This window comes from Candoia aspera, chromosome 9 (genome assembly GCF_035149785.1).
Source record: "Candoia aspera isolate rCanAsp1 chromosome 9, rCanAsp1.hap2, whole genome shotgun sequence".
Taxonomy (NCBI): Eukaryota; Metazoa; Chordata; class Lepidosauria; order Squamata; family Boidae; genus Candoia; species Candoia aspera.
The window spans coordinates 10,691,863-10,717,210 of NC_086161.1; the positions used below are offsets into that span (position 1 = coordinate 10,691,863).

General features: G+C 40.0%; 2 protein-coding genes across 2 annotated transcripts; both read left to right on the forward strand.

Moving 5' to 3' along the window:
- The first annotated feature begins 1,193 nt into the window (after window positions 1-1,193).
- On the forward strand, window positions 1,194-19,677 carry LOC134502844 (nucleoplasmin-like). The gene is made up of 6 exons (XM_063311363.1): window positions 1,194-1,263; window positions 1,363-1,448; window positions 2,425-2,544; window positions 2,823-2,916; window positions 4,238-4,422; window positions 19,357-19,677. The coding sequence occupies exons 1-6, from the start codon at window positions 1,194-1,196 to the stop codon at window positions 19,675-19,677; spliced, it is 876 nt and encodes a 291-aa protein (XP_063167433.1).
- Window positions 19,678-22,158: 2,481 nt separating this feature from the next.
- Window positions 22,159-23,926, forward strand: LOC134502845 (prostate and testis expressed protein 14-like). Its single transcript, XM_063311365.1, has 3 exons — window positions 22,159-22,210; window positions 23,150-23,269; window positions 23,805-23,926. The coding sequence occupies exons 1-3, from the start codon at window positions 22,159-22,161 to the stop codon at window positions 23,924-23,926; spliced, it is 294 nt and encodes a 97-aa protein (XP_063167435.1).
- The last annotated feature ends 1,422 nt before the right edge of the window (window positions 23,927-25,348 follow it).

A 25,348-nucleotide genomic window follows, 5' to 3' on the forward strand; every position in this document is an offset into this window, starting at 1 on the left:
TATTGTTCAGGTTTATAAATCTTAGATTGCAGCTTAATATAGGCAAGCCCAGCCAATTGTAGTTAATTCAATAAATCATGGTTAAATTTGTCTCCCTGCTCTACAGAATGCTTTTAACAGTGTTCATGCTCTTCAGATACAGTACGATGGATTACAACTTCCAACATCCAACCTACCAAGGCTACTTGAATCTACAGGAAGGGGTGGTGGGAGTTCTAGAACAGTAAGACTAGAGATCACCAACTTGGTGGAAGTTGGTTTATAACCCCCTAATTTGGGAGAGATTTTAGGGGTGGGGTGGTTTTCTTTAAGGCTGAAATTTTACTCTAGTTGCAAGGCTTAATTGATTGGCCTAAGGAGAGGTTAACCACCTGCTTTCTTTTTATAAAGGGTATCTGTTCAGAGTAGATTTTGGTGGTGCTTTCTGAGACTTTGGTGAGTTACTTCCACGAAAATATCATGTTATACTGATCTGAACTAAAAAAAATGAATGGAGAAAACCATATATCTCAAGAACTTGTTTGTGCTTGGTCTCAACAAATTTGCAATCTAATCTGCCTTTTTTTCTGGTTTCTTCAGCTGAAAACAGCACCTAAAAGAGCTTTTAAAGATCATCCAGTTGAACTTGGGCTTTCTATCTAAAGATTATAGTAGAAAGGAAAAAGGGACTGAGAGAGAACCTGGGTGGGGAAGTTAAGTTGGATACCAGCTTTTCATTTCAGTAGGCTGTATAAAGGATGTAAGAGAGAGTCAGCTCTGTAATCCAGATAGTTGAACTTTAGTAGTATTTTTTTTTTCAAAATATTCATTTTAGATCTCTTTTGAAGTATATTGTATTAAGAAGTGAGAGCATGTTCTTTCTAAGGAAATGGATTTTAGAATGTTACCTGTTTGTAGGTGAAATGGTTTTATATTATTTTGTTCCTGAGTCTTGGCAACAAAAGCAATTGTACTCTTATGTATTTTGATTATTTGCAGGGAAGTAAGACCAGCCTAAGATATATGGTGGTTGAAAACAATATACATTGCTTTATCCCAACTCAGACTGCAATTAAACTCCCCCAAAAGCAGGCCTCTGGTGCTATTTCTCAAAGATTTGATGCTTGTGTGATAGATTTTGAGTAGTTCTTCTGCCAACTGTCCAGAATTTACAGTCTCTCTTCTGTCTTTTTAAGAGGATCTTTCTTGAAGCAATGGCCTTGGAAGCCAGCTCTGCTACCATTGAAAGTTTTTGCTCAGAAAAGCCTGTCTGTGTAATCTGGGGTAAGAAATGTCCCCTCCAGATCTGATCTACTCTAAACAATCCACAAGAGAGGGTGAGTTGGCCAAACAACTTTTTGACATCCTCTTTTTTCTGTTCAGGATGTCAGCTCAATAGGGAGAGCCGGATATACACATTTGATACGCCAGAAGAATGGTCATGTGAGCAGCAGTTAGCTCTAAGAACAGTAAGTGAATGGCTGGTCTTTTTCAAGGAGGAGGGACATCAAGGGGCCTGGGGGGCCAGATGTTCCTTAGAACTTCATCATTCTTTCCCCCTCACACATACTTTCTTGTCACTGCCTCCTACATCAATGGTTTCCCCACCGTCTGTTGATATCAATGTACAGTTGAATGCAAAACACTGAAATAATGTTGGGGCTTATTTTTTAACAGCTTAGTTTCATACCATTCAATTAAAAAAAATCACCTGTTCAAGCATTTTGAATACTGAATTATAGTTTGCTCCTCCAAAAAACTCTGGGTAAGAGTTTTCTAAATTTGTGAATCCCCAGAAAAAAAATAACAGATATGAAACAGTCAACTTTCTAAATCTTGCATAGGTTTTGGGTGTAGTGTGAAATTTTCTTTAGATCCAGGGCCTCATGTAGATTTTATGGAATATTTGTGGTGTACATGTAGACACACATTGGGGTAAATGGATAGTGTCATAGAAATACTGCAAGCAGTAAATCTACATTTTTCTTAACAGTAACCAATTGCCCCAAAGAAGATTAATTCCCTTTACCCTTTCCTATCATATCTTGTATTCAAACTGCTAGGTATAGTTCTCCTTTATTTGCAAAATTCAGAGATGTGGAACTGTATAAAAAGGCTTGCTAAAAGCTTACATTATGCACTAATGTTATAGTTAAATGTTTGTTGAATAAGACCCAGCTGCTAGATTTATGTTTTGTATAAACCTTAAACATTGGTTTATACATTAGAATGACTGGGGTTTATGCAACATATTAAGCCAAAACCTCAGTCAACTCACCCTCAGAAGCTTTACATCTAGGATATATGAGGGCTAAACCAAACATATTTCTTGGTTAGAGAATAGGATTGTCAGGTGCCTAGAAATCTGTCCCCAGAACTCTACATTCAGAATGGTGGTCCTTCGGATATTATTAGCCTTGGTGACGCCGTCTTTCTTTCACGTAGATCTGCCTTGGGGAAAATGCCAAGGATGAATTCAATGTTGTAGAGATCCTGCCGCCAAAGAGTAGCACAAATTCTACTCCTGTGCGCATCGCAACCCTGAAACTTTCTGTACTCCCGATGGTGAGTGACATCATAATAACTATTTTTTTTAGAATTTCTTGTTTGGTAGACAATATCAAACAATTTCTACCTAGCTTTTCCTCCCAAGTTTTCTAGCTAGCATAGTCATACTGTAAAACATTTCTCGACTGAAGCTAGAGGGCATCTTGATCTGATCCATAGATGCAACAGCAGAATTTGCTAGCCAGTGTTGTCAAGTTAGTATTAATGGTTCTTGTATTTTTGCTTATTTGAAATGTTGAATAGCTTCTCAGGCTATGAATTTTTATGTTCTCTAGGCTACTCTAGCAGGTCTTGATCTGACTCCTCCCATCACATTTAGGCTAAAATCAGGATCTGGACCTGTGTACCTTGCTGGACAACATGTAACAGGTAAAATCCAAAGCACTTGATCCTGATGAGACAACCAGAAGCTGATCCTGGCTTCTGTTAAGTGGGTCTTCAGATCTGCTCAAATATTCTTGTGAAAAGTATTTTTCCCCCCATATAATTTCTGAAAACACACTTGTCTAATTCCCTAATTTGTATCCATAGCTGCTTTGCACCTGCAGAACAGTTTAAGGCTGGGTTCATGCATTATACAAATATATATTTGGATTGATTTGGGATTAGTGTATTGTGGGAGCCCAGCCACTGTGATTTAGAAACTCTGAACTATAACTTAATACGTTGTATGAACCAAGCTGATCATAGTTTTAATAACCTGTGCTTAAACCAACCATGACTGATTGTAATCTGCAAACCCAGTTTGTGTTTGCAGATTACAACCGATCATGGTTTGTTTAAGCACATACATGAAAGCCAATGTGGTATAGTGGTTAAGGTGCTAGATGAGAAACAGGAAAAGCAGGTTCAAATCCTTCTTTACGCATGGAATCTGGCAGAGTGGCTTCAGGCTAGTCACTTTCTCAGCCCTAGACTGAGAACTGGGAAACATCTATTTACCAACCCACACTGTATCAGCATGGTAGATTACAATCAATAATCATCAGTAAAGAGACCTTTATCCAGTAATGGATTGGTTTAGGCTAAACATATACATATATAGCCCTGGCTTAACAAAGATTGAACTGCAAATATTAAATGCATGAGCTTATGTTTGCTGCAAGCCCTCCCCTTCCTTCCTATGCTGGGAAAACTGCAGGAAAAAAAAATTGAAACCAGGTTTAGTTGAATCTTGAGCCTGATTTGAAACATCAACTATATTCAGTAATTACTGTTTTTCAGCAGTACTCCATGAATGCTGTAAGGCTAAAAATGTTGGTGATGTGGCTGGATGAGGTACCTCCCCTCCAAAAGCAGAAGCAGGTTGATTTAAATACTCATATTGCTCTTTGCAAAAAGGGATTTATTGCGGATTGTGAACTGAGTTGACAGTAATTAAGAGGTTGATGTATGTAGTAGAAACAATGAGTTCTAGAAATTTGAAGGCCCGGAAGCCAACTTCCTAGTTTAACTGGCTGTATTAGGAATGGCAATCCTATGGTGGCACAAGTTCTCAGAACTGAATTCTGCATATAGAATTGAAGATGGGATAACAAACAATGCTGATTAATTGCATGGGTATAGCTGATGTTCCATTTAATTTCTCCTGAGGAAAACTGACTTTGGAGTCCATGGCCATATGCCTGTGCCTACAGTCAAGGTAGCTTTTCATGCAACTAGCAGCACTGTAGCTCAGTCTGTCTTGCAGTTGGCTTGCACTGGAATGGAGATGATGATCAGGAGGGAGGCTCATCTTCTTCATCACAGCAAAATGATGAGACAGAAAGTTCTTCCAAGGAAGACTCACCTGTAAAACCTGTGAAGTTTCCACCCAGCAAGCGTGTATCTGCAGCCAAGAAGGATCAAGAGCCCCCGGTTCAGGAGCCAACTCTGGTAAAGCTACACTCATGGCTAGAAAGAAACAATTAGATTTTAATCTCCCCCTCTTTGGGGGGAGAGGGGCAGTGACAAAATTTGATGAATAAATAAATGGCCAACTTACAAGCCAATCCTGCTGTTCTCCATAAAAAGTATAGTCTGAAAAATTACTGGACGTTCTAGTCACTTCTCCCACCAGCCAGGGAGCAGGGAAACAACAATCTGATTATTGTCAGTTAATTAGCCTGATTCCTGGCTTCCTGGCTCTGCTAATGGCAGTGAGAAACTAGCAACCACTGATGGAGTCTGTGAGGATTCCTTATTTCTTCCTTATTACTGCCAGTGAGTTGCTGAAGATTGCTGGTTTCTGTAGTGATATTAGCAATCTGTAAAGAGATGGCTCTTTCCCAGTGACCCTATTCAAGAAAAGTAACTGTCTCTCAAAGACAAAAAGGTTGCCCATCAATGATCTTTTAGGAATGAACATCTTTCATTTCATATCTGGTCCATTGTCATCTTTCAAAAGATGACAGGTGACGTGCAGGTAGGCCCAGCATCAGCACCAATCTGAAGTGAATTTTACATGAATCTACCTGGTCCTAAAATATAGTATCCACAGATTTTTGGATACAGAAGCTTCATGAAGGAAGCAGGAATTGGCTGGGTTTATGCACCATTTTAAGCTTTAAAAAATTGGTTTAAGTTAGCGATGCAGCTAAAAATTCAGCTTTATTAAACGTTTATGGGTTGCATCTTTGTGCCCACGTAACTGTGAACGCCTTGGCTTTTTCCTCTAGACAAAGAAACGAAACAGGAGGAGGAACCCTGCTGCTAAAGGAGAACTGAGGCTATAAATTCCTATGGAAGGTGAGATAGATGTGGCTTCCTTGAACCTGTTTGATGGAGGAAAGAATGAGGAGACACTTTTCAAATCCAAAGAGATTCTCCAAAGAACGGGGTTTTCCCTGATTTTTTCCCACAAGACATTGACTTATTGGATACATATATGGGCACTTCATCCCTGAAGCAAAAACAGATACTGTGAGATCTTGCTTTCAGACCTATGTACTTCTGGAAATTTGAAGTCTTCTCCCCTAATGTAAAATGAAAGGCCATAGACATTCTAGATCTAATGTGTGCATGATCTAGGAATGGTTAAGCCTCATTTTCTATTTCAGGAACTGTAAAAGAAGCCACTAGAAAATAAAATATGTATCTTCCTCTACTTTTCCCTCTTCCATTCATTCTAATTTGGCCAGTATGACAATTTGGCAAGATCTGAGCTACAAAATGGGAACAAAGCAATGGAAGAGAATTAAAGAATGGTATAAACCAGTAGAGATCTGGCAGAAGTACACAGACTGATCCATTTGGAAAGGATTTTCTTCTAAAGGAATCAACATTCACATCAATATGCTTTGTGGCTTTTTCTTTAAGGAAGGGGAAGTTTTGAAAAGATCAATGTAAACATTTTTTATGTTTTTGAGTGGAAAGTGCTAGAATATCTGTCACAGTAGGAATTAGGGAGGGTAACACAGAAGTCCTTATTTATTACACTTCATTCTGGGTATGCAGAGTTGTGCCTACACAATGGCTTAATTTTTTTCCCCAAATGTTTTTGAACAAGCTGTTATGGCTTTGTTTCTGTACAGGAGGGGAGTACATCATTAAAGTTGTGATTTAGTTTTTTCTGACTAAGGGCTGCATAACTGTGTGCCAGAGCTTGAATCCATGAAAAAATCAGGACTTGCACAAGAAAATGTGACGCAACTTAATTTAAACACCATAAAATTATACTTAAATTTAATGTGTTTACTCTCCATGTATGGTATAGTTGCTTCTTCTGTTATATAAAATTTTCAATTTTATGGCAACTTTACAAGTGGCTGTGAGGTCACATCCAAAGGAGTCTTGGGTTCCTGAAGTGGTTATAAACTATGCTTTACAAAGGACAATGGTTGGCTTAGCACAACATGCCAATCCAAAATCAAACACACAACTTAAGATTTAGATCAATGCATAAACTTAGTTGATGCTCCGCAAGCATCAGTCGTCTTCCATCGTTAGTTACAATTATTCCTTTGGCCAATAATAAAAGATAAGACAGGATTTCTCCAGGTGTTTATCCTGAGTTACCACTTCCTCACTATGAAGCACTGCAATACTTTTGTTTCCAGTGTTATCAAAGCATGTCCACAAAACTCTTTTGAAATATCCATCATCCCTATTTATTTTACTATTTCTTAACCATTCTATGGATCCTTGATAACTTATTGTATCGCTTTCACCATTGGAATATGGGCTTCTTCTAAAGCAGATAGACTATTAAGGAATATTCCACCTCTCCCTGCTTGTCTTCTCCATCCTGATTAGCATCTCCTTTTCCTTCCATTATCTAGATACTTTCAGCATCATGTGATGGATGAATGTCATCAGCTGAGCTAGTTAGACTTGGATAGTTAATTATGTAATGCCCCACTCTGAAGGGTCAATATTTCATAGCAGGACATTTTCTGTTGCTTGAGTTCTTCATTTTCTATTTCCACAAATAAACAGTAAAAGGTATGCAAAACCTCCCAAATTCTTGAAGAAATTGATTTCATGTAATCCTTTTGATCCACAAAATTAGAAACTTTGGCTCTGCCCAATGATTCTACTACCAACTCTTGCTGCACCTGGTAAACAAATATACCCCCCGAAAATTGCCCCATCTTTGATCTAAAAGAAGCTGCCTAGAGACTTTGAAGTTTCAATCAAATGATCACTATGTGATTACATAGTGAACACTATCATAAGATTCACTGCTATTGAACTATTGCTTAAGTTCTAGAGCTGGGATGCAAATTTCTGGAGCTAGAAGGCCATCATATGGCATGAACAGTTGTGCAGAAATTGCTTAGCAGTTCAGAACTGCTAAGAGTGGCTTGGGAGCTCCCTCCTTGTCTTTCCACTCTGTCTTTCCGTCCTCCAATTTTTTCTCAGGCATTGCAGAAATTTCGTTGAGCACAGCAGGTGATGATTTGAGTGATATTCTGATCTTGTGGTGCTTCATAGATGTCAGTACATTTGGGGGTACAGCCTAGGAAAACAAAGATAGGAGTCCTACCTGTGAAGTAAGGGAAATAAGTAACTTTAAAAGAATTGTGTGTTTAAGGACAACTCTTCCCCCTTTGTGTGGTTTTGTCTTTTGATACCAATTTAGGGACTTCAACATACCATTATGAGAAGGGTAGAATCATTGCTATATTGTTGGTAGATCTTCAGTAGCCCTTAATTCTTAAAAAGGGCATGATGTGGGTAGGCTAACAGGTTATTGTCACTGCATTGTAATGATATCTTTCTGTTTTTTGAAGGGCAGGGATGGGCAATGTTTTCACAACCTTGAATCCAACTTACAATTCAAGTCATAACTTCTGAATATGCAAGGCTTATGCATGATAGCAGTGTCTCTGAACCAAAGTGTGGTTTCTTATTTTCTGTACCACTTGCCATTGTTGCATGAAAAAGACAACTGTGTCCAAAGGAAATACTTTACTTATTGCTCTGTTTGCCTCAGAAGAAAATTGTAGAATTTATGTTGCAAGTCAATAGTTCTCAACCACTGGTGTACATGCCACAAATGGGACTCAGAAGTAGGGGGTTTTTTGGGGTGGGGGAACCCAGCATAAAAAATTGAAATGTGAAGTCTTCACAACATATTACATCATAAAATCAGTTGTAGAATGCTCAGGGTAAAAGGTAAAGGTTTCCCTTGACATTAAGTCCAGTCGTGTCTGACTTTAGGGGGCGGTGCTCATCTCCATTTCAAAGCCGAAGAGCCGGCGTTTGTCCGTAGACACTTCCATGGTCATGTGGCCAGCATGACTACACGGAACGCCGTTACCTGCCCGCCGAAGCGGTACCTATTAATCTACTCACATTGGCATGTTTTCGAACTGCTAGGTTGGCAGGAGCTGGGACTAGCAACGGGAGCTCACCCCGTCACGCGGATTCGAACCGCCGAATGCTTGCAAACATATAAATGTCCTTCTTGGCAAAGGAATTTTTATTTCTATCTTGGTGAGACCCAGCTTCCTTGACATTTGACAGAGGTATTGGCCAGATGGAATATGCAAAAAATTGAGAACAATGATCAAATTAACTGTAGTCACGTACCAAAATAGATAGTCTTCTTATAGCAAGCCTGCCCAATGTACAGGTTGCAAGGACGCTGCCTGGTGATGCAATTCCTGTGTGGTTTCTTGAACAGGCAGTTGTGGCATTTGATGCCAACAACTTGGAAGAAAGATAAAAAAGAGAAAACAATGAATAGCAAAATACAGTTTGTCCCAAGCTGGATATGACCCACAGGAACAAACACCCAACTCATTATTAAATGCTTGTAATAGCAACTATTATTGAAAACCATAGCTGAAGAATACCTTTCTCAGGAAAAACTAAAATGGATCCAGCTCCAGAAATGCAAATACACACACACACACAAATATATATATTACAGCCAAAAGGCCCCAAAAGCTGGAAATGCAATGCTATTAGTTTCTGGTCTATTTCTTATCTTCAGTGTGGATTTATGAGCTTCGTGTTTTGAGACGTTGTGGGGAAGAATAACACATTTTCTTTGCCCTGGAATGCTAAGTGTTACTTTACCCCAGGAATCCCTACTACTGGCAAATACATTCAGTCTGTGGTCTCTGCTTTGACTTTCCACCCAGCTGAAATAACTCATCCCATTTTGAGGCCGCCTTCCTTTTTTCACAGCTTGAAAGAATTCTGGGAACCTTGGAAGTTCGCACACTGTTCGTCTTTTTAGTTGGCAGCATTACTCAACTATGGATTTGGGTTATTTTGGTTTTTATACCATATTATATAGAGATCAAGATGAAGGAAGATAAATCTAATGTACAAAGAGAAGTGTTTGGAAGACGGACACCCGGAAAACTGCGTTCACATCAGAACTTGCAGCCACATAGAATCCTTGTGTGTGAATGAGTGTATAAATGATTAAAAGAAGCTATTTACAGGCTCTGGGGCCATGGTAGTTAATGTCCCCTTACTTATTTTGTATTGCATTTATATCCTATATTTTCTCTGGAAGACTCAGCGTTATTGCAATCCGCCTGCCTTCTGTAGAAGACCTGTATATTGCAAGGGTCAAAAGGAGGGCAAAGAAGATACCTGCAGACCCTTCGCATCTGGGACATAAACTGTTTCAAACTTCTACCATCAGGATGGCGCTACAGAGTACCGTATGTCAAAACATCTAGACATCGGAACAGTTTTTTCCCTCGTGCGATTGCTCTGTTGAACTCCTAATTAATGTAGCATTAATATAATGATTGACAATGTATGGTAAGGCATGACTGCTAAGATGTGACCGGTAATGCTCTGTTAGATGTGAACATATGTTGGACAACAGATGCAGTGCACTGTCCCTTAATTCTCCCTTTAAATATGAGTGTGTGTTAGTTAATAGCTGTAGTATTAATTCCTTCAATTTTTTTTTCTTTGATTGTATAGTTTTAGTAAATAACATTATTACTTTACTATTGTTTATTTTTGACGTTATGCAAATATATTGAGAGGTCTTCCACCGAAGTCAAATTCCTTGTATGAATACTTGGCCAATAACGTATCCTATCCTATCCTATCCTATTTTGTTTTTGCTCTACTAAACTTAAAAAAGAAATGACATAAATAATATTCTCTTACCATAGTCACTCATTTCAGATTTTTCTAGTATAAGATGGTTGTATGTTTAGCAGGCAAAAGAAGAGTAGCCACACTAGACAAAAAGTATAGTAACAACATGCTCTCTCTTAAGTAGACCTGGTCAACAGCTTCAAATCATTCTGGAGACTTACCCAGTTCAATGGAGAGGAATATCCATAACCCAACATGGAGAAGTGTTTTCATGTCCCCTTCTCTGCCCCCCAGGCTAAGAGCAGGCGATGATACCACTTCCTTTCTAAATTTCTATCCACCTTTGCAAATCAGATGTGGGATGCCGTTGGTTTCTAGAGGACATAGCTTTTCATTTTGCTTGGACGAAGGCACCCAAGCACATCAATATGATCAGCTCCACCTCTCCCCAAGAGGTCCAGTGTTCCTAGTTCATTTGAGCTGATCAGCCCATGCAAGAAGGGAAGAGACAAATGAGCCTTGGGCTGGTTCTGGTTTTCCCACTCTCAGCCTTGCCATTTTCATCTGATGATCTGTACAGCGAGTATCCATGAGTAGGTGGTACATGTGTAGGCTGCCTTCAACCTGTTCCCTTTTTCTGGCACAGCTGGAGAGCCTTTGCACATGGAATCTCTGCTTAGCTTCTTTTGCACTGAGGAATCAGATGAATTTGCAGATATTGGACATGGGAAGATATTCTCCATATACTGTATCAGGTCTTTCAAATGCCTTCATGGTTAGAATAGAAATACAGGGCAGAGTTAACAAGCTATTGTCTTTTATATTTGGGAAGCGAGCATTTTTGTACATATTTTAAAATGAAGTGACATGATTTAGAGATTAAAAAACCATCTTATGGAAGCATTTTCTATGAAGAGTATAATGTATCAGGCATATTTGGAAGTTTTTTTTTTCTTTTGGTTTGAATTATGGCTAGCAGTAAATACATAAAAGTTGTCTTGATTTGGCAAATGGTTGTGGTTTCCATATATCAGCATGGAACATTCTGCTGTTGCATGTTGAAGAACTTACATCAGTTTGGTTGTTAGTACCCTCAGATAGCTTTTTTTTAAAACTTACTTATTTATTGATATTTTATTTATCAAATTTGTCACTGCCCACCTCCTCCCACCAGAGGGGCTTACTGTTTGTTTTAGAGAATCATGCCATCAACATCTCTTGGTAGCATTGGAATTTCATGCTGCTTTGCTGCCAGATAACTTTCTTATAGGGCTTTCCGAAGATGGAAATAAACAATTTATTGATGCATTTTTGCATGGTAGGAGTGAATATTCACACTGGTGGTTTGGCCATATTTGCTTTGAAATGGAACATTCCGGGGGTGCTCTTACAGTGATGCTGCAAGGCATGTATTTGTTTGATCTTCTTGGAAGTAGGTGGATCAAGTTCCGTTGTTTCTAATGCTGAGGTTGCTTCTTCTTGTACTCATTACTCAGCACTGCACAGAACATACAGTTTCATAATAACGTGACTTAGTAGGCTGCTGCCCTATAACACTTTAAGAGGTTAGTATAAAAGTTGTGGTGCTGAGCTTGATCATGGGAAGGCTGTATACTAAGACACTCAATGAGTCTCCTATGGAATTCTGAAGATTATTCTTAGTTGGAGATGATCATAAAAAATTGGATTGATATTTCTCAGTGCTGACAGACGCTGTTGCTTGACATGTCCTTAACTTAGAGCACTCTTAAAGCAGGATAATCAAATTCAAAGAAGACAAGTCTATCAATTATTGCCAGTCTAGGATATCATCAGCCGGTAGCAATAATGGAAAGCAAATATTGTTTCCTTTTTCCACCTGCGTGCTTCCCAGAATTGGTTTGCTAGGGTTCCTGAGGTTCAGGAATTATAGGGACCATGATTTCTTCACAGTGTTGTGGATGGACCAATGCCTTGATCCAGTGAGGATGGTTTTCGTGGGGATGTAGATGTTGGGAAAAGGGGCAGATCTTATAGCCATGTTTGAAAGGATGGGACTGACCAAAGACATTTTGCTATCTAAGGCAAAATAGCAGAAAATAATGTCTGCTCCATGACCCATTTCCTCTCAGTCACATGCAGATAGTTTGTATGCAAAGAATGGGAAGTGATTTGGGCCCATGAGGCAGAATAAAGTATCACCCTGTCTCTTGGTTACTGTTGGTTAATGCTTAACAACACTCTGACAACAATGTCCTATCACGATAAACAGGAAACATTCAGAGGTATAAGAGAAAAATTGACCTTCTAAATCATGGGGAGGAGTAAGGCATACTAGACAACTTTCTTTAGATCCAGGTGAACATATGGATTTTAAAAAAATATGGTTTGGGCTTCAGGTAGACATGGCAGTGGGGAAACAGATGGTATCAAAGCAGAAATTGCGCACTTCCAGAGTAAAATCCCCAAGCAAGATTAATATCCTTCCCCCAGCACCTTCTTCTCATCTTATGTAGTCTTAAAACCGTCACATGAATCTAAACAACTGGACTTATTTACAGAAAACATGGACTCAAGATTGCATAAATAGCCTTAATGAGACTTTGTGTTATGCACTGGCATAATAGGAAAATGGTTTCCTGAATAAGCCCAGTTGTTTAGATTCATGTATTGCAGTAAGTCTTGAATTGTGGTTTATACAGTAGAATGACCTGGGTTCATGTAATATTTTAAGTTCATCCTCAACTGGATATGTCCAGTTGGATATCTGATGGCTAAAATGAAATCTTTTCTTGAATAGATAATCGAATTACCAAGGGCCTAGCAATCTGTACACAGAACTCAACATTCAGAAATTGTCCTCCAGGTATCTCTAGCCTGGGTGATTCTGACTTTCTCTGAAGTAGTTCTGTTTTGCAGAAAATGCCAAAAATGAATTCAATATGGTAGAAATTGTATGTCCAAAGGAGAGCAAGGATTCTGTTTCAGAATGCATTAGTAACCTTGAAACTCAGCCACAAGACTATTGTATGCACAAAGATGGAAAGATTTGGCAATACCTACAATAGAAGAATGGTTGGTGAAGATGACAGAACTTGCTGAAATTGACTTTTTTGATTTGAGAAAAGACAGTATCTACATTTATTGGTGACTGGAAACCCCTTATGGGCTTTTTGTTTAAAAAAAGAAGAAAATGAACTTGTGATTTACGATTTTGATGATTAGGAAGGATAGACTATAGAAAGAAGAGAGTCAGGATGTAACCTTAGAGAGAGAGGTTAAAATATAAATGTACTTATAACTGCTACGAAGAAGATTGGAAGCCACATCTTTATATCTTTTTTTCCCTTTTTCTTTTTTGCACTTTTGGCTTTTTCTTTTATTTCTCCCTCTTTCTTCTTTCTCATTCTACTTTCATTTGTATTATTTCTTACTACTGTTGTTAAAACTTTTAATAAAAATGTGTGTGTGTATAACCTTGAAGCTTTCTGTGCTTTCAGAAATATGTGACTATTAGTAATAATAATAATAATTTTTCATTAGGTTTTTATTGCTACCCCAAAGACTTCCTAGCTAACTCTACCATTCCCCCACCCCCAATCATCTGACTATTGCAGCTTCTTAAACAAAATTGGGAAATATCACGTTTAGCCGAATGCCATTCTTATGCTTTGTTTGAAACATTCACTGTATTTGGTAGTTTATTGTTTTTCAGTAGATTTACTCCATGAAAGATGTAAGGCTCAAAATGGAAGAGAAGTTATATCCCTACTGGGAGCTGAAATATGTAATTTCTGAAGCTTAAAGGATAAACTCCTTTGGCAAAGAACAATATTTTTATGAATTCTGGACTAATCCTGAGGGTGTATAAGGGGTTTGACATGCATGGTCGAAAAACCAAAAACAACCTCTAGCATTCTCAAGGACTGGAAGCCAACTTTCAAATTCAATTAGGTTTATTAGGACTGGCAATCCTGTAGATGGGATTCATTCCAAGAATGAAATTTTGTGTATGGAATCAGCTCTCTCCCTCTGAAATACTGTAGGCTTCACTGTAGGTTTGTTTGTTTTTTAAATCAAAGCTTGCCAACAAAAGTGTTCTGATATGTCCAAATTCTCTATTTTAGTATCTCTAAACCTTCCTATGGATCTTCCATACCTTACTTACTCATGTATTTTCTCCCCTGGAAGACAGGTTACTTCAGGGATAGACAGACTATTCCAGCTCCCCGTTTGCTTATCTTATCCATCCTGATGAGCTTTTTCTAACTTTGGATCTCTAACTCCATTCATTGCCTTGTGATGGATGAATGCCATCTGTTGAGCTAGTCTGACCTGACCACTCAGTTGTGTGTCCTTCCCCTGCAGTATTTCAGTGCCAGAATTTGGTAGCAGAGCAGACACTTCTTTCACTTTGAGTTCTTCCTTTTCCCCTACAAACAAACATTTTAAATGGGTTTGTCAAACCTCCCAGATGCATTTGAGAGATTTTCTGAGGTTAAACGAAAGCCAAGATGGCCCTGCATCTGATGTGATTGAAGCACAGGTCTATGTTCTGCATTGTGCATACAATACATATAAAAAGGAGTGGCACTTTGATTGCATGGCTGCAGCTGCCATCTTGACTTTTTGACCTTTCCTGTACATACTCCTAGTAGCTGGAAAAGGCTTCGATGCATGCAGCATGCCCAGAAACCTCTTCCCATTTGCTTGACATTGATCTTGGAAATGAATGGGCTTTGTTGTTTGGGAACCAGCTTCCAGAAAGTGCTTTGATCAAGACTTCATCAGTGCAGAGAATCCCTCAAAGATCTAACTGCCCTAATTGACTTTGTGCATCTAAATTATCCTTTTGGATAACTTTGGACAGAGGAACTTCGCTTAAAAAGCAGTCAGTGGGAGCAGATTTATATTCACCAAACTGTCTGGTACGTAATGGAAGAAGTTGTCATTTAGCTTAGAAGCCGTGAATACTGCAGGTGTAGTTGTGTAGACAATGAGATAGTAGACACAGTTGCAATGCCCCAGCCCCAAAACTATTACTGCTGTGCTTTAGAGAAGACTTTTCCAAGTTGCTGCCCCCCAGATGTATGGATTTTGGTAATTGCAATCCAGACACATCTAGAGAGCTCTAAGTTGTAGGCTGTCTTAGCTATTGCAGAAATGTTCGTTAGAGCAGCAAAAATATATTTCACTGAGCTTCATTTTCGCCTTCTTATTTGTGCATTCCTTAATGCAACCCATCTGGGAGTACATTAGGGTATATCCTGTAGAAGAAAAGAGACTTTAGCTTATCTCCTGGAACTGTGGCTCCAAGGAAAGACTTTCCTTCTCATTCTATCAAATGCCTTGATGCTAAGCAGTCACTCACAACTTGTAGAGAACATGAGAGATTGGGTGATTCCCTCCGTAATTCTTCTACTACTACCTTAGGGATAAGAAAAATATAACTGGAAGGAAACCACCCCTATAAATCACCTTAAATGTGCATTAAAAAAAAAAAGAATCCTGTCTCATCTCCATATGTGATTTGATCAACAACACAACTTTAGCTAGTAGTGCTACTAGGACTAGAATCGAGGGCACAAGTCCATAGGCCTCCTAGACAATGACAGTGATAGAGCAATGTCCCTCCCTCCCTCCTCCCTCGCTTCTTGGACTTACTGTATACGCAACTCCATTTGTCTGGGAGCAAGCAGTTGGAGGAGGAGGTGAAGGCTTAGCTTATAACCAACTAGACAGGCACACAGGCAGAGCCAGAACTCCTGGAAAGCCTCTTGCCTAGACCATCTTCATGGTGTGAAACTCATGTGTCAATTCATTCTGAGCATGGCATTTATAAAACCATAACAATGGATGAAGCTTTTCATTTTTTTAAAAGGAGTATCTGGCCACTGAGATTCTCAAGGTGACCACCAGACTTCCTTGCTTGGAAGATTATGCCACGGTAAACCACTTCCTCATCTCCTCAGATCAATAAATTGCTTACACACTTTGCTTGATTTGGAAAGCTAGTTGGGGAAACCAACAAACAGAATTGGGAGCTGGATGGTCTGCATGGTGTTCAGGAGGCTGCTGAGAAATTCTGACCATTCTTTGTAAATAAGCCACATTGGTATCTTGTTTGTTGTTTATTTGTTCAGTCGCTTCCGACTCTTTGTGACTTCATGGACCAGCCCACGCCAGAGCTTCCTGTCGGTTGTCAACACCTCCAGCTCCCCCAGGGACGAGTCTGTCACCTCTAGAATATCGTCCATCCACCTTGCCCTTGGTTGGCCCCTCTTCCTTTTGCCCTCCACTCTCCCTAGCATCAGCATCTTCTCCAGGGTGTCCTGTCTTCTCATTATGTGGCCAAAGTGTTTCAGTTTTGCCTTTAATATCATTCCCTCAAGTGAGCAGTCTGGCTTGATTTCCTGGAGGATGGACTGGTTTGATCTTCTTGCAGTCCAAGGCACTCTCATTGGTATCTTAGTGGGAGATTTTCTGATTTGTATGCATTCAGGTCATATGCACGTTGACTTGGATCAGGACAACAAAGAAGTTTGAGACACTTCCTCAATCAATTTTTAAAAGACCTGGGTTTACTCATCAACCTACAATTCAGAGAAGGAGTAAATGAATGGTTTTGCCTGTGAAAGTTCGAACTCCTGAGGATGCAGGCAGAAGAGATGAAAGAAGGAAATCTGAAGTAACACATGTTCATAAAGAAGCTTTGATGCTGGCTGTGGTTAGCCATGATGAGAGGAAATCTCTTTGCACTTGCTTACATCTTACACTTTGCATATATCTCTTTATTGCTCTTTCAAGCTGCCCCAGAGAAACTCAGGATTTGCTATATGATGACCATTAAACACCTACCATGATAGACTATCTGCTTGAAGCAAAACTCACCTACCAGAAGTTTACAAGGAAGTCTGTTTCCTGCATGCAGAGCCTGGAAGTCAAAGCTCACAGTAGGATGCCAAAATCTGACAAAGAGTTTCAAAAAATGAAAATCAAGGTAAAATTTGTTTTTGATTTATCTGGGTAGATCAATAAATCCAGTTTTAATTTCTACTTTGCAGGATAGATGTCCATGCTATCAGACTTCAGTTAAGATCTTTAATGAAACATAGATCTGATCCACCAAAGAAGGTTTTGAAAATACTTTTCAAAAATACCTCTTTTTCTTTCTTTTCACAGCAACACCATCTATCCAAGTCTTGCAGAAACAGGAGTAACACCTTCTAAGCACACTGATTAAGCTTTGCCTGCTCCCAAGTGATCACTGTCCTTCCACAGAGGTTGGCCTCCTGCAGGCAAACTCTTCAGATCTATGGCTTCCATGTGAACCAAGATCAGATCTCATAATGTCAGTTTTTTTTCCCTTGATGAATATCAGAAGGTAATAGGGCTTAACATTAGTATTTATGTGGTCACTGCCTCCATGATTTGCATGGTTATGTGGTCATTCCTCAAAGAGCTGCCGAGGAGAAATATCCAAGGAAAGGCCACACTGTGGTGAGTATATAGGATGTTTTTGTTGTGGAAAGAAAGAAAAAAGTCAGGGAGGATTTATTGTTGTTGTTTGCCCAGGAAAAGGATAAACATAATCTGAACTTTTCCCCTACCATTTTTCATCCCACCATTGACCCGATGAGAGCAAAAAAATCCATTCCCAGCAAATCCATGGCAAAATTCTTTTAAGTTCCTACTTCCACATTACTTCCTATTTACGTTCCACAAGGACAGGAGCTTTGGTACAAAAAGACAGAAAAGTTTGATTCATATTCACCCCTTTCCCCCCACCCCCTTCTGGCACACATTCTTTGCTCTAGCTGTGGAGTTCACTTGGGCTCTTCCCCATTTTTTGGAACTTCTGTGAAATGTCAATGTTTCCTATTCCATGCTGAAAAAAACACATGGTTTCAAAATACCCATGGACAACAACAGGAGGCCAAACATTAAAACTGGTAAACGTACTTAAATAGACCCACCATTTCTTTCTTTGGCCCTAGAGCATGCAGTGGGTAGCAAAAAGTCCTAACTGGCTCTAAATCCAATCCACTCACAAATCATACCTCCTCATTTCAATTTTTTCTTCTCCAGTATAGGATTTTTTTTTTCCTTTCGAAAAGTGTTGAAGCCAGACTCCAAAATAATGGTGTAGTGGTTAAGGCATCAGGCTAGAAACTGGGACACCATGAGTTTTAGTCCTGCCTTGGGCACAATGCCAACTGGGTGACCTTGGGCCAGCCAGTCTCTCTCAGCTCTAGGAAGAAGGCAATGGCAAACCACTTCTGAAAATCCTTGCCAGGAAAGCCGCAGGGACTTGTCCAGGCAGTCTCCAAGAACTGGACACAATTGAATGGATTAAAAAAAAAAGCCACAGAGACTTACCAAGTCCAACAAAGAACGGCATCCATAACACAAGATGCCAAAGTCTTCTCCTGTCACCTTTTCTATCCTTAGGTCAGCAATGCATAATAGGGTAGGTATCTCTGCTCTGCGTTTATATCCACCACAGTGGAGGCATATAAATCATGGGTGAGGATTGATTAAGGATTGGCTTCTAGAAGACATACCTTTTCATCTTGCTTGGACGAATATGATCGTATGGATCTGATCAGCTCACACAGCTTGGTCCAATATTGCCTTGTTATATGCTGCCTACCAAATCATGTCAAAAGTCTTATGTAGTCCAGCATTCTGAGTCCTAAAGAGGTCATCCAAATGCATCTAGAAAGCTCTCACCCAGGGAAGGCTGATATTCTTTTTCCACTATTGATCCCCAGCAGCTGGTATTCAAGGCACTCCAGCTGTCAAAGTGCCCCATCTTTGCTAACAAAACCGATCTGGTATAGCCTTTCCTTGCGGGGAACTTGCTATCAGTCTTTTGTTCTTAAGGGATGCTCAGTGAAGCACAGAGGTAGCAGGCACGAAAGCCGAAACGTTGGGATCAGCTCTGCTTTTTTCCTTCTTAGCCCTGCCTGTTCAGCTGAGTATCTACGCAGCTCTCTCGCGCAGAAAAAGTCCGACGAGTATAGGCTGGATCTGCGCAATCACCGCCCTGTTTTTGGGATGCAGTCCATGTGCACGCGTGAAATGAAAATTCTGGGTGAATTAGCTCTGCTCTGTAAAATCAACTTTTTGATCAAACACTCACACCGATTGTTGAGTCAAATCGAACCACTGCTTTGATCTGAAAATCCGGCTTGGATTGCAAGGGCGTGTTCTCCCTGCCGGGGGTCTTAGGCAAAATGAAATTTAGCACACACACCCCGCAAAAAAAAGTTCTGACGCCAACAAAATTGCGGCGGTGTGATCCTTTGGAGCGGGTCCCCCTCACAGTGCCTGGAAGCCGCCGGCGGTCAAGGATGCCGGACCAAGCCTCCGGAGGCGTCCCGGCAGCTTCTGCTCGGTGTCCCCGTTTTTCACCGGGCGGCTCACACGAGGCGGCGGCGGGAGGAAGACGGCGGAGAGGGAGGCCAGACCCGCGGGGGTCGCCGGCCTCCCGTGCTCCGCCCAGCCGCCCCTTTGCCCTCGCGGGCTGCCGGACCCCGCCTGGGGCGGAGCCCGCCGCTGCCGGGGAGCGCCTTGGAGAGGGACCGACGGCCGCGCAAGCCCCACGAGGACCCAGTCACTCTCGAACAGAGACTAAACTTTGCATAACTCTGCTAGAAACGTCTCTCGCTCTCTGAGGGCTTCCTAGAGGTAGTCAGATGCTTGGCCAAGTGAATGTTTGATGAGATGAATGTTTGAGCTTCTTTCTGCAAAGTCCGTATGTTCTGGTATCTTGGGCTGAAAAGGATCGGGATGCAGCTTCTTGAAAGACGCGACGCAGCCATTGTGTTGGCATATTGTGCCTTGTTGAGGCAAAGCATGTTACACGAACACAGCAATTGTGTGTTGTCAGCCCGGATGTAAGAATTAGCATGTCGTGTGACCCCAGCCATTAAAAAATTAATGCAAAATTATCTTAGGAGAGAGCAATCCTTGATATAAATTTTGGGCATTCATCATGACAGTTTGAATTGCATCCTCGGTTGCTAGTTCTTTTATAGGGTTACAAAGCCTCCTTACACAAGTCAACCTCTCTCTATAGCTAGGAGTGCAGGGTTGGAAAAAAAAAATCTGCATTTATTTTTGACCACTTTCTTTTTACTTGATAGCGCTGGAAGTTTCGGTTAAGGGAGAAATAAATTCCAGTGAAATTTTCTTGGATGCAGCTTGGGGTTTAGGACTTACCTTCATTTGTGCAGGAGTATCTCATAAGAAAGAACAGGCACAAAAACACCTCCAAAAGAAATGTGAAGCAGCGCTTCTAAAGCACCCAGAAATTTAGGCAATGACACAAGTTTTTTTTCACAGGGAGGGAAAATCTGTGGGGAAACTGGAAGCATAACGTTAATAGCATAACGCTTTGATTACTCATTTGTTTGTCTAGAGTAGGTGGATTCAGGAAGATTGTCCTTGCTTCTGATATGCTTTCTCCATGTACCTAAATAATTAAGAACATGAACTGGAGGTTGGACACGTATCATGCAAGTGACATTTTCTCTGATATACTATAGGTGCCTGTAAAAATGTTGGACTATAATCTCTCAGGACTGGTGAATAATTCATGAATTTAGATGGCTCTAAAGGGGCCTTTAACAAACACAGAACATAGATTTGTAGATACAGTGTGTATTCTATAAAGGTAGCTATAGCTTTGTCTATAGTTAGCACCAAGATCAGGGGTGAGAGCCTCTGGCCCTCCAGATGATGCTGATCTGCAACTCTGAAAAGTCCAGCCAGCTAACCAATGGTGAGGGATGATGGGAGCTGTAACTGGCAAAGCTTGAGATTTGTTGAGTCTACACTTCTGATTTAGTTGCTACCTTATATGTACCACTGAATATCAACAGAAACAATGCTAAAAGAGAACCATTGTCTTCAGGTCTTTTCTTTTAGGCTGATGATGGGTGATTTTTGAATAGTCTACCTTTTAATTTGCTCATATTTTGAGGAAGCATTGGTTTCAATTCTCTTGTTATTCTAGAAGAAATTGTTTCCTAAATCTGAGAGCACCAGCGGTGATAACCATTTTTAACCAGGCAGCTGAGAATTAAGTAGTTACAATTAGAAGGTGGACATTTCTACAGGTTTTTATCTAGTTTGCTACATTAATAATCTGTTATGTATGATGCAGGCATACTTCAAATGGCAGAACAGCTAAAATAATGGAGGCAGTCCCTAATTTCACAATTACAAATGAAAGGACGTGACATAAAAGGAAAAGGGGTGGGGAGGATAAAGAAGTCAAGAATCTTTCATGAATCTTCCAGGAACATATTCCAGAAACAATAATTTATCCTTCCTTCTCCAAATCCTCACAAACTTGAACTAAGGTTCTTGCTTTTGAAATAAGGATATTTGTTTTGCTAAATCGGAATTGTGTAAACTTCCTCACCTTCTTTCCTTGCATCTGAAATACGAACATCTGTTGGCTACCAGCTCACATATGAACCTGGTTAATTCCCTGAGCTTTGGACCTATAGAAGGATAAACAGAATTAGAAATTAGTAGTTGTACCGAGTATGGGTCAGAGTGGGGGTCTTTCCTTACCTGCATTTAACCACAGTCCTAGCATGCCTGTCTTTTTCCTGCCATGTCCCCATGATGTTGCCTTCATTGCATCCCCAGCCCATGAGTGAGACAGGCTGTTTCCCCCTTATTCTGACATCATCCAGCGATTTATACCTTGAAGGGTATAAAACCTGTTAGGCTTTGTTAGCTATTCCCTTCAAAGAAAGTCAGGTGATTGAAACAACTATGAATAAACAAGAAATGCAGGATAGAGATCACTGAGCAGTTTGGTTCAGCAGTAGAGGAAGGCTCTGTAACCACTTTCTCCACCCAACTGGCCTGAATTAAAGACCTCTGCCTGCAAAGATTTGTGGGATAATCTGCTACAATGCAGAGATGCAGAGGTTGGTTGAACACTTGGCATCCGTCCCCAAACTGGGAATGAACCCTACCATTCCTTTTTTCTGAATCTTTTGAAGTCCCTAAATTAATGTTCCTCCTACTTGGAACCTCCTACATGCCCCTGCAATGCAGTAGTCAAATACCCAGAAAAGATTTGGTGTGAGGGCAGAAACTCACATCATGAACAAGTATCTGGCACTTGGGCTCTGGATGTTGCTGTCCCTCACAGTGGGTAAGCTTTTAACTGGGCTTTGCCTGAAGCTGCAAAGCCTTGTGCCAAATCATCAGCTGGCCATCATTTTTAGAACGGTGAATTTGATCAGAAGGCATGATTACAATTTATGGCAGCATTCAAAATTCTTTTCACTAAGGGAGGGTGGGCAAATTTTTGGTGGTCAGGGACCAGATGTCATAGAGATCTTTTAGAGAGAGGTGGGGATGAGACTTGAATTGGGTAGGATAATGATGTAAAGTGCGTGGGCCCATATCTATTATTGGGAGCTGGATTTTAATTTGTGCTTTGTAGCTGCAACTTGTGCACAGCAGAAAAAACGATCCATGAAACTCTCTTACACATATCACACAATAAACTCATATATGCACAAATTGTGGGTGTGGGTGTGTGTATCAGTCCAAATCAGTCTGCTGAAGGATGTAGGCCTCTTCACTGTATCCTAGAAACAAAATAATATTGTGATGAAATTTTGAAGAGGTTCCAGGCCCTATTTTAAGTCTGAAATGTCTACAGGGCTAGTGATGGTGACATGACACATGTCATGACATCATCATGACATTATGGAAATGATGTAATTTCTTGTCATGGTCTTGTCATGGCATGACTGATAGAGGTCCCATAATTCATGCCATTTGTGCAATAACATAATGCATGCAAAGTCACTGTGGCTTATAATGCATGCCTAAGCTATCCAAGTTTGCTCTTGTGCTTTTCATGGCTACATATTATGAAAAGAAAATAAGGAGGTGAAGCTTTGCAGAGCAGAAAGAAGAATGTTCTCACTAATACCTCCACATCAATCCCTTGTCAATAGCAGTTTGAGTAACCAGACTGAAAAAGTAATGACAGATTTGGGCTCTGCTATCTCTTTATTTCCAATCTCACTCTTGGAGTTTATTTGCAATGCAGGTTTTCCCCCCTTTTCTATTTGCCCAGTTGGTGGCCTCACATGCTATAACTGTTACCGTGAATACTTTAATGGCACATGTCGAACTGTAGAACCACCCTGCCAAGCAAGTCCTGGAGGGTCCTGTTTCCGGCAGAAGGTCTTTTCAGGTAAATATAGACACTGAGATGACAGTAAGAAATGTATATTGCAGAACTCCACATCCTATCATGCTTCGGCCTCCCAAGCAATGGTGAGGCATGGTGGGAATCTGTTCCACAACGTGGAATGGCCCACTTCTTGAACTTCTTGAAGTGAAGGCTTCAAGTCACTCTCATTTATGTGGCTCTTTGGCTCTCAAAATTGTTGCTATATGTGTATGGCCAATCACAGTTTGCTAAGCCATCTTATAATTTGGTTGGTTTGGACTTAGTGAATTGTGTCAGTTGTGTAGTTGGTAAACCAACCAAGTGTTCTTTAGAGCATCGGTGATGGAAGACTTTAAAGGCAGGGACCAGACCTTTCAGAAGAACTTGGAAATGGACCAAGACCAGTATATGTCTTTAGCATAGAAAAATATAAAAAAAATATTACAGTTAGTAATTGTTATCCAGCTGGATGTACAAATTGGTAAAGGAAAGAGTGAAGAGAAAAATATTTGTTACAAAGACACTGGAAGTTCACTTAATTTTTTTTCTTTTCCAGAACATACTTTCCTTTATATTTCTTCAGGCTGTGCCTTGAATTGCAAGCCAGTGAAGGCAGGAATACATATCCACCATATCAACAAATGCTGTTCAAATGCTAATTTATGCAACCGCCCCTAGACTGGGAATAAGGCTGGAGACAAGGGAAACTTTAACTGAATTTATGCCTGACAGGAAGCACAGCACTTGAGTGCTCCATTGATTGTTTACTGTACTACTCATACCTTTTCCTGGAAACCTTCATCTTTTTTGAAGAAAAGAACATTTATCAATTGATAGATAAGCTTCCATTAGAGCTGTAATGAAGTTGTTTTGTAGTCAAGATTTGGAGACAAGTTTTTCTTGGTATAAAAAGTACAGTTAAGTTATATCTGAAACTCTCTATTTATCATCTATCTAAAAATCTGACACAATTGCCTAATTGATTGGGCAATTAAAATAATTATTTGTAATGAATACTTATAAAAATTGCATGCATATATGTAAAACAGGATTCCTCCTTCACCCAGAAGTGGAATGACAATTCTGAAATGACACTTGCTGCAGTATTTATATTCACCTTCTAAAAACAAAATACACATTTAAATGTGTGCACATTTAGCCATTTTAATATTTTTAGATTTTCACTAGTTTTGGGAGTTCTTTAACTGGGTATAGATAATTGGTTTGGCACTGTGCCTTCCTTCATTTTGTAAATGATTTTCTTTAACCAGTATTGAATTTTGTAACATTATTACCTTAACATCATGAGCAAATACAAGATTAAGTTCAAATGCATCTCCCAACATTGGTTTTTCAAAATCTACTTTTGAAAGGAACAAAGGTGAATTTGAGTTGCAACCTGTTACCACTTGCTTCATGTCCTCTCCTGTTCCTTCCAGGGCCACCTGATTTTCAGCTGTCACCATGTTGATGCTTTTAATAATATTTTGATAACTGGAAAACGTTTAACATTATGGAGATAAACATGTTCACCTGCTAATCTCACCGCTTTGAAGATTGGTTGATTTCTGCTGGCCCTGACAATGGATAAAGTGGTTGTTTGTCTCAAACAATTGCTGCTGGGAAAGGTAGGAAGGTGCAAGAGAGAGAGAGCTAAGCAATTAGTCTGTCTTGCAATCTTCAAATTAGTCTGCTCTCTTTAGATGCCAAAACATTCAATTGTCAGTACAGTCAGTTTTTGTATATGAAGTTGGGAAGGGTGGTGCCTCTTTTCTCAGCTCACCATAAGGACTTCCTGCCTAAAGTTCTCCTCTCTCAAAGCCTTCCAGTCTTTGCAGTCTATAGATCTTGGTTACTTTAGATTAGCATGGCAGAGCTGGTTTTACATTTGAAGGTGCCATTATATGCTAAACCTTAAAGTGGTTGATTTGATTTTGGCTTAGCCCAATGTATGAACTCAGCCACCATGGTATATAACCAGTGTTTCTCAACTTTGGCCACTTTAAGCTGTATGGACTTCAACTCCCAGAATTCCTCAGCCAGCCCGCCCAGTAAATTTGGTGAACCTGCCTGGTTTTGTTTAGAAAACACGATTAATAC

What these genes read in the sequence shown, in the direction of transcription:
- LOC134502845 (XM_063311365.1), top strand. Translation starts at nt 22,159, where the DNA reads ATGAACAAGTATCTGGCACTTGGGCTCTGGATGTTGCTGTCCCTCACA. An exon ending in GTTGCTGTCCCTCACAGTGG is followed by an intron (nt 22,211 to 23,149) that starts GTAAGCTTTTAA and finishes CTATTTGCCCAG; the next exon opens with TTGGTGGCCTCACATGCTAT. An exon ending in CCGGCAGAAGGTCTTTTCAG is followed by an intron (nt 23,270 to 23,804) that starts GTAAATATAGAC and finishes TTTCTTTTCCAG; the next exon opens with AACATACTTTCCTTTATATT.
- LOC134502844 (XM_063311363.1), top strand. Translation starts at nt 1,194, where the DNA reads ATGGCCTTGGAAGCCAGCTCTGCTACCATTGAAAGTTTTTGCTCAGAA. An exon ending in GCCTGTCTGTGTAATCTGGG is followed by an intron (nt 1,264 to 1,362) that starts GTAAGAAATGTC and finishes TTTTCTGTTCAG; the next exon opens with GATGTCAGCTCAATAGGGAG. An exon ending in TGCTGGACAACATGTAACAG is followed by an intron (nt 2,917 to 4,237) that starts GTAAAATCCAAA and finishes TCTGTCTTGCAG; the next exon opens with TTGGCTTGCACTGGAATGGA.